We start from the raw sequence: 9,700 nt of genomic DNA, 5'->3' as shown, positions 1-9,700 counted from the left end.
AATGATAGTAAAAAGCTTTGAGGGAAAAAAGCCAACTCGGCTCCTTCATTCATTGAATCAGATGACTCATTTATCACAAAACCCACTGATATTGCAAACTACTTTAATTACTTTTTCATTGGCAAGATAAACAAACTTAGGGATGACATGCCAGCCACAAACACTGACACTACACATCCAAGTATATCTGACCAAATTATGAAAGACAAGAATTGTGCTTTTGAATCACGTAAAGTCAATGTGGAAAAGGGGTCTGACAATCTGGATGGGAAATTACTGAGGATAATAACGGATGATATTGCCACTCCTATTTGCCACATCTTCAATTTAAGCCAACTAGAAAGTGTGTGCCCTCAGGCCTGGAGGGACGCTAAAGTCATTCCACTACCCAAGAATAGTAAAGCCCCCCTTACTGGCTCAAATAGCCCGACCAATCAGCCTGTTACCAACAGTAAACTTCTGGGAAAAATTGCGTTTGACCAGATACAGTGTTATTTCACAGTAAAACAAATTGACAACAGACTTTCAGCATGCTTATAGGGAAGGACACTCAACAAGCCCGGCACTTACACAAATGACTAATGATTGGCTGAGAGAAACTGATAAAATGATTGTGGGGGCTGTCATGTTAGACTTCAGTGCAGCTTTTGACATTATCGATCATAGTCTGCTGCTGGAAAAACATGTGTTATGGCTTTACACCCCCTACTATATTGTGGATAAAGAGTTACCTGCCTAACAGAACACAGAGGGTGTTCTTTAATGGAATCCTCTCCAACATAATCCAGGTTGAATCAGGAATTCCCAAGGGTAGTTGTTTAGGCCCTTTGCTTTTTTCAATCTTTACTTAACGACATGCTACTGGCTTTGAGTAAGGCCAGGGTGTGTATGTATGCGGAGGACTCAACACTACACGTCAGCTACTACAGCGACTGAAATGACTGCAACACTTAACAAAGAGCTGCAGTTAGTTTCAGAATGAGTAGCAAGGAATAAGTTAGTCCTAAATATTTCCAAAACTAAAAGCATTGATTTGAGACAAATCATCTACTAAACCCTAAACCTCAGCTACATCTCATAATGAATAATGTGGAAATTGAGCAAATTGACTAAACTGCTTGGAGTAACCCTGGAATGTAAACTGTCATGGTCAAAACATATTGACACAACAGTAGCTATGATGGGGAGAAGTGTGTCCATAATAAAGCGCTGCTCTACCTTCTTAACAGCACTATCAACAAGGCAGGTGTCACAACGTCCACAGAAGGTGGCGCCTCTCCTCGGTCGGGCGGTGCTCGGCGGTCGTCGTCGCCGGCCTACTAGCTGCCACCGATCTATGTTTCAGTGTCTGTTAGTTATGTCTGTTTTTTGATTGCACCTGTTTCGTGTTTGTCATTAGTGGGGGGGGTTAGTTTGTCTGTGGTTAGTTAGGATTCGTGCGGGATTGTTCATTGTTACGTGTGGTAGGGGTTGTATTGTTTATACGTAGTTGGTCTACTACTTATTGTCTAGGCATTAGGGTTGCCGGGCTGCGCCCCGTCTGTCTTTTCGAGTGGAGCTTCCCTCTAGTCTTTTGACTGTTGTGCTCCCAGCCTTATATGGATTTTGCCCTTGGATTTATTAAATCACGTTTGTTCCAACGGACCTCAGTCTCCTGCGCTTGACTCATCCTTCAATTGTTCTATCCGCTCGTGACAGCAGGTCCTAAAGGCCCTGATTTTGTCGCACCTGGACTACTGCCCAGTCATGTGGTCAGGTGCCACAAAGAGGGACTTGGGAAAATTGCAGTTAGCTCAAAACAGGGCAGCACGGCTGGCCCTTAAAAGTAAACGGAGAGCTAACATTAGTGACATGCATGTCACTCTCTCATGGCTCAAAGTGGAAGAGAGATTGACTTCCTCATTACATGTGGCTCAGTTGGTAGAGCATGGTGTTTGCAACGTCAGCATGGTGTTTGCAACGCCAGGGTTGTGGGTTCGATTCCCACGGGGGGCCAGTACAAAAACAAAAAAATGCATGAAATGAAATGTATGCATTCACTACTGTAAGTCGCTCGGGATAAGAGTGTCTGCTAAATGACTATAAATGTAAAAATGTAAATAAATGTAAACATGTTTTTGTAAGAGGTGTTGAAAAGCTGAAGATACCAAGCTGTCTGTTTTAAAATACTAGCACACAGCTCAAACACCCATACATACCCCACAAGACATGCCACCAGAGGTCTCTTCACAGTCCCCAAGTCCAGAACAGACTATGGGAGGCACACAGTACTACATAGAGCCATGACTACATGGAACTCTATTCCACATCAGGTAACTGATGCAAGCAGTAGAATCAGATTTAAAAAGCAGGTAAAAATACACCTTATGGAACAGTGTGGACTGTGAAGTAACAAACATAGGCACAGACACATGCATACACACACATGATAACATACGCACTATACACACACGTACACATGGATTTTGCGTTGTAGATATGTGGTAGTGGAGTATGGGCCTGCTGCCAAGGCAGCAGCTAATGGGGATCCATAATAAATACAAATACTAAAATGTATACCTGGTGCTAACATGCATCCTTTGTCCTGATCTTGTCCATATTCTGACTGTGCCCAAATTTTTGGACAAGTGTAGATGATTAAAATGTCATTGTGATCTGATTGTGATTTGATCTCCCTGACCCAGGGGTGGACTGCCCTGGCATTTCTAACACAACGGATCATTTTTTTCCTGGAAGCCCCCACACCGGCCCATTTTTTTTCGAGGCACCCATTATTAGCCAAATAATGACACTTTTGCAACAAACAAAAAAACAGTGTGTGGCCATGGAAAATCAGCTAATTGTATCACAAGTAGCGTTGCAAAATTGTTTAAACTATGATGCATTAATTGAATACCTGTTTCTAATGTTAATTTGTATATGTCCCTAATCCGTTAAAATAAACCAATTAGAAAATGAACAAAGGCAAAATATTAAAGTTAGATACATGTTCAGTCGTAACTCACTGGCATTGAATAATTATCGTCCTTTCAAAACAGCATCAATGATGAGATGGAATGATTGTGCTACTGTTCCTTCCTTCTTTTAACCACTGATCTGATTCTGACATGGTCAGATTGCGATAGCAATGAAGTGGAAACCTGGAACCCCTCCCCAAAAAATTCCCTTTATAATAAAGCATTGCATGCATCTATTATTTGCGGGTCCGGGAAAGAATAGGCCTTTATATGAAATAATTTCATACAATTGTACATAGTTTTTCATGACCGGAGACATCATACAACTCTTTTTAATACCACACAAATGACCGAAATGACAATTAAAAGTGTGTGCGTGATTTAAAGACAAATAAATCACACACGCAATTTGCAACAACACTGTGTGAGAGTTCAGCGACCAGCCAGATGAAGACGAAACGACAGCACCCTCCTCAAGGGAAAGGTACTCAGTGTGAAGCCAATTAATACACAGCTGGGCCCACTAATTGCTTTGTGTCTTCCTCTATATAGGTGTGCCAGGAGAGGAGCTGGGGGAGGATTGGGAGTAGAGACGGGGACCTGTGAGGACGTCAGTTTTTCCTACCTCAGAGAAAGCTTCTGTGACTGGGCACCTTGTCTCTCTGTTAACCTAGGCAGGTTTTAGGTAGAGCGAAGCGTTCCTCCTGCAACTGTTACGTGTAGACGATCGTCTAAGACAGGAGTAGCTGTTTATTGTTTTGCTTTCCCTTTTTGGCCACAGCCTTTAGGTCAACAGCTTAGTTCATGTTTTGTTACGCTGGTGTTTCAGCGTTGGACGTCCCCTGTACTGGAGTTATCTTGTCGGGGCGAAAGAAGACCCGTTTAGTAAATGATACAAAAGAAAAGGAACCCACAACCACTGCCTCTGGTCTGTTCATTTGATGTCTCCCACCTGTGTTAGGGCGCTTCGGACAAACTGATCTGTTCACAATTGTTATACAAATGGATTAAAAAAATTATATTCTATAAACATGCAGTCAGCATTAGATTCACAGAAAGACACACAGGTGTTCATCCTCTGATTATTGATTTAAAAAGATAACATTTACAAAGAACATATTGTTATTTTGCAGTGAACCACAACAGTTTCCTATAAATCAATGTCTTGTCAATCATTTACATGAATAACAGTGCCAGCTGTCAAATTCCACAGTAACCTGGCATACGCCAATAGATCTGGCATTGTTCAAACATCTGCAGGAATACAGCAGGAATAAATCCTGCTTTGAGAGAGCACACCTCAGTAATTGCTTGGCAAAAAAAAGATTGTAAAAAGAAACCTGAGCAGGCAACTGATTTCAAGGGTTACAGTGAACCTTGCAAATTCCCACATTTCAAGTTAGGTTCATGTATTCCATGCCACATAATATATATCTGATGGGGTAGAAATCTGTGTACTAGAATTATTTCCCTGTAATAACAAGGGTCGTACGCGTCCACTTTTTGGGAGGGGACTTGCAGTCCAGCAGTCCTGATACCAAAATGGGACTCTGGCCTAAGACCGGCCTTTTCCAGACACATTCCCATGTAGACGTCGTCAATTGGCAAAATGGGAATGGTATGGGACATTTTGTAAATGACCATAGCTGTGTATCCAGAGAGCAGGAAGCCCCCTCCACCACAATAAGGGGGATATGAGTCTGACTCTTGAACCTGGACTGGGACATAGTATTTGCTCCCTGACTCTCTAATGGGTCCGACATAGCGGATTAGATGACCTGCAAAAAGGTGCATGTCACCATCTTTGTTTTTCTGGCTCTGAAGAAAGTCCACCATGTTATCTGTGTTGGCGAAGATATCATCGTCACCGTTGAAGAGAAATCTGGCCTGGCGGCAGTTCTTGTCCATCCACTCTAAGAACACAATTTGCTTCAGGGTTAGGTTGAAGAAGGAGTCGTTGAAGTCCCACTGCAAGATATCATTATGCTCACGATTCTCCAGTCGTAAAAGCTTGTTCAAAGTGCGCTTCTCAAAGCCTGTGCCTGTGGTGCCAGAGAGAAAAATCCTGCGGATCCACACTCCGTTTTGCAGTCTCTCGTTGGCCCAGGTTTTCCGTAGTACCTCACGGCGGTCGTAATTCACAGGTGAGCTTTTTATGACAAGCAGAAGGAAGACGTCAGCAGACTTGTGAGGGCCTCCACATTTATCAGGTACGTCCAGCAGCATTGGGAAGTGGCGGCAGTGACGATAGAAGAGGAAGTTTTGGATGTGACCAGGCAGAGAGGAAAACCCTGACACATTGGCGGCAGACTCATTCCATTCACAACGGCCCCAGGTGAAAACACCTGCGCTCTCACTGGTTGGTTTCTGAGGTCTGTTTTGGTAGGTTGATTCCATTCTGTTTATCTGGACATGGTTAGAGGGTTCATCAGGAGGGGAAAAAATTATGACCAAGCACAGAATGCCTATCACAAGTAAAGCTGTCACCTCAAGCAAACGAGAAGACCTTCTCATCCTTGTTGCTCTGTAATGAGAAAAAACAAGACTTGCTTTTAAAATGGGCCACAAATACATCTGTGTTTCCTGTCCCCGTACAAAGAACAACTATTTTAGATGACACAGTCTTAAGCTCTGATTGGTTGACATACTATAAATTGAGAAATTTGGTGACTGAATTTAACAAAAAGAAGAAATTATATTATGAAACCAAGTTAAATGACATTGGAAAAATGCTTTGGAGTACCATAAACGATATCATGGGCAGAAAACCCAATTAATCGCCATCGTTCATTGACGTTTAATAATTTCAATTACTATTTCACTAGTAAAGTGAAAAAACTTAGTTGCTGTTCTATGCCCAAAATATGTCTGCAGAATTTTTTTAAATAACATGCTTCTTACAGTATGACAAACATAAGATGACTGGGACAGTCATTACTGAGGAAAATAGTATTCAATTTGAAATAAAGAAATTGTAACACGAATGGATAGAAAATTCTATTCTATAAACATGCAGTCAGCATTAGATTCACAGAAAGACACACAGGTGTTCATCCTCTGATTATGAATTTAAAATAGAGAACATTTTCAAGAAAACATTTTAGAAAGATCAAACAGAGAATGCCTAAAGACAAAGAATACCTTGTCTAACAGTTATTTTGCAGTGAACCACAACAGTTTCCTATCTGAGCTTAGCGGGTCTTCCTGAGGCACTGTGGTTTACACTAGCTCAAGTGTTCAGATAAAAGGTCAAAAACAGCAGAAAGGCAGTGTAAAGAAAGAGAGAATCAATGGCTAAACAAAATGGACATTCATTTCCCTTTTAAAGTATAAGAAATAAAAGTGATGCACAGTGACAGGTATACACGTCTACTCATTTTTGGGGGGGAAATTATAAATCAATAATCAACTATCTATCTCTATGATGTAGAAGAGTATCATTGATTCGAATCATTTCAACCTTTGGACAATTACGTCCTTCAGGGGTTAGGCAGGGGTGTGACAATAATGAAATTCCAACTCAAATGAGATCAAGTATTAGGTAGTTCTTGGCATATGCATTCAATTTTCTGAATTGCATCATAGGACTGCAGTAATGGAAATGCAAGGGTGGCAACTGATCCAATGTTGTCATGTCTGGAGAAAATAAGTGGAACAAGCCAACAGTTCTGGACATTCATCAAGGCATGTTTTGCAAAGTGGATGAGCAATTTCTCAAACAACTGGAAAAACCAGCAAGAAAAATAGATAACCTTTACTTAACAATGCTAATGCCATACAACAATTTCAGAAATGTGCTTATAGTTGGGTGTTTATTTGCGTAACAAGCCTTTCTTCCCGTTTGAGGCTAGAAAGCAGCTTGCTCAAGACACTTTTCTTTCTGTAATTGATTATGACGACTTATTGTATATGCATGCAGCCTCTTCTGTGTTAAAGAGACTGTTTAACATGCATCTCCGCGTTTTTTAAATAAATTCTCAACCACCTTTGCGCCTTGTATCAAATGGTGGTTCATCTCATAGAGATCAATAGAGGAGTCATCTTTATATCTGTGCTATTATAGTGTGACAGCATGGGTAGCGCCATTGAGGCTACAACCTATAAGAATCCCTACCCAGTTGACTATATTGACTACTTTAAAATGGCGGAAGCATGATTTGAAGCCCTCAATGGCGCTGCTCATGCTAAAATGGCCTTTTGGCCATTAGAGGCCCCTATCATTCTCTATGGTTCCTCTACAAAGCCCTTCTGGGTAAACTAAACTCCCCCTCTACCTTGGTAGCCTGCTCTCCTTCACCACTAGCAGTTACTAGTTGCGGTCTACTAGGTGGTTGCTACATAAAGTCCCCAGGGCCGTTACCAAGTGAGGAAAGACTGCCTTTTCCTATTGTTAACTGGCAATAGCCAACACTCGCATAGCTGACGTTTTGGTGGTGTCGGAGGTGTGTGTAACCTAACTGTGTTGGAGCTGTCAAATCGATGAGCAGCTGCTCTTTATCATTGCCACAAAAAAACACACGCGTCCCATTCACGTTAGAAGTTTAGAAAGAGAAAGTGTAGGCTATAAATAATGACGGTCAAATTGAAAATTATTAAACAAAAGAATTTGGATTTCTACCAGCCTAATCAAGGTGTAGACTACATTATATCTCACATTCAAGTGTTCAAACTTGTAAACAAGGTTGAATGGGATTTCTCTTAATTTGACAGCATGCAGCCAAAGGCAATGTCCGCTTTAGGTATAGACCTAATGCCAGGAGCCGCTTGTGGATTTGACAGCTCTAACGCAGTTAGCTCTAACGGTGTGTTAGAAATGCCAGAGCTGATTTCTGGTCCCAGTCCGCCCCTGTTGAAAACCCTATGTCCACACACCCACTGTTCAAGTGTTTGTATAATTAAAATTAGAAATACATATTAAGCTACTAACCAATGTGATTGTGACAGTGTTGTAGTGTAGGTGAATTTCTTTAATTTATTGACAATAAGAGGAAAGGGGTGTCCCCCAGTCAATCGTGTGCAATTTGAAACCGCCTGCCCGTTTTAAAACCAGCACCACAGCCTGTGGTAATTGGCTATTATACTTTTTTTTTTTATCCAACTGTGAATTTATAGGCAAACAATTTCTTATAATAACCACATTTGCCTCTGTCGCAGAAATTAAGCAAATATCCTCTATACTAGTAGGTATTTCGCTGTAAAGCCTACAATTGACAGTGGCTCATGCCTATAGTTCCTAAACTTCTCTCTGGGTAGCTTAGCCTACGGATCTGCACGACTTTATTGTAATTGTATTGGAATGTCCAAAAGCAGCTTATTTGTTTGTTCGTATGAATACAATTGTTCTGTCATTACTTTTTAGTGATTATATTCGTATAAGTTATGCCAACAAACAAACCAATATAGTAGCCTATATTTATTTGTAGTATAGTGAAATTATACAACTAATTCATTGCCACAGAAAAGCATATCTGCATATTTACAATGCACTTGTTTCTTACCTTACCCTTCCGGCAGAACGTCTGGTGCTGACTTGGCTCACTCTGAAAATTATAAATACACTTACTCCTTAGCGCTGGGCGTTATTCACCAGGGGCCAACGTTCAGTACGAACACATTCTAGAACGTTGCAGATAGAAATACCACAAACAGAGCCGATGTGATTACTTATTCTGCATGTCAGTGACGTATGTTGTTCTATATAGCGTTCCAAAACGTTGCATCCTTCTGAACACGAACCTATTACGTTTAATGTTCCTGAATATGCGCCTTGCGTCACCCCAACCCTTCCACGAATCACAGGCTAAGATAAATGTAATGTATTCATTAAAAGGGCAATATGCAGTGGTACATTTTTTTTTTTTACTTTTAAATTAATGATACTGTATCACAAGAGGTTGGTGGCACCTTAATTGGGGAGGATAGGCTCGTGGTAATGGCTGGAGTGGAATTGTGGAATGGTAGCAAATACATCAAACACATGGTTTCCAAGTGTTTGATGCCATTCCATTTGCTCTGTTCCACCCATTAGTAAGAGCCATCTTCCACTCATCAGCCTCCACTGTACTGTATATACTCATTGATTGGTTGCAACCTGGTCTCAGAGCATTTAGTATTATTATTTTCGGGAATCCGAGACACACCATTTAGTATGATATGTCACGTTATGTTAGGTTACATTACATTAGGCTTCCAATTTAATAGCGGTCGTACAATATAGTACGAATTGTGGGACGTATAGTATCCTACGTCTTGATTGCACATTTGCACCAGTATGCTTTGACCTGTTTGGTATGATAAATTACCTTACCTTAGGTTACATTACATAGGCTACCAATGGAATAGCGGTCCTAAACTCAACAAAAAAAAGAAACGTCCCTTTTTCAGGACCTTGTCTTTCAAAGATAATTTGTAAAAATCCAAATAACTTCACAGATCTGCATTGTAAAGGGTTTAAACATTGTTTCCCATGCTTGTTCAATGAACCATAAACAATTATTGAACATGCCCTTGTGGAACGGTCGTTAAGACACTAACAGCTTACAGATGGTAGGCAATTAAGGTCCCAGTTATGAAAACTTAGGACACTAAAGAGGCCTTTCTACTGACTCTGAAAAACACCAAAAGAAAGATGCCCAGGGTCCCTGCTCATCTGTGTGAACGTGCCTTAGGCCAGGGCAATAAATTGCAATGTCCGTACTGTGAGACGCCTAAGACAGCGCTACAGGGAGACAGGATGGACAGCT

At 41.0% G+C, this 9,700-nt stretch overlaps 1 protein-coding gene across 2 annotated transcripts; it reads right to left on the bottom strand.

Annotated features, from left to right (window-relative positions):
* Positions 1–3,273: 3,273 nt before the first annotated feature.
* LOC106613654 (N-acetyllactosaminide beta-1,3-N-acetylglucosaminyltransferase 3) lies at positions 3,274–8,688 on the bottom strand. Of its 2 annotated transcripts, none has more exons than XM_014216143.2 (2): positions 8,456–8,688; positions 3,274–5,481 (listed from the first exon to the last, which is right to left on the bottom strand). In XM_014216143.2, the coding sequence occupies exon 2, from the start codon at positions 5,469–5,471 to the stop codon at positions 4,323–4,325; it is 1,149 nt and encodes a 382-aa protein (XP_014071618.2). In that variant the 5' UTR covers positions 5,472–5,481; positions 8,456–8,688; the 3' UTR covers positions 3,274–4,322. The 2 variants fall into 2 exon arrangements, with proteins under 2 accessions (XP_014071618.2, XP_014071619.2); XM_014216144.2 differs by having other exon boundaries at positions 8,461–8,650.
* Between the last annotated feature and the right edge of the window lie 1,012 nt (positions 8,689–9,700).

This window comes from Salmo salar, chromosome ssa10 (genome assembly GCF_905237065.1).
Source record: "Salmo salar chromosome ssa10, Ssal_v3.1, whole genome shotgun sequence".
Classification (NCBI taxonomy): Eukaryota; Metazoa; Chordata; class Actinopteri; order Salmoniformes; family Salmonidae; genus Salmo; species Salmo salar.
The sequence above is the reverse complement of the archived record's forward strand: the minus strand, read 5'-3'. Positions and strand labels throughout refer to the sequence as shown.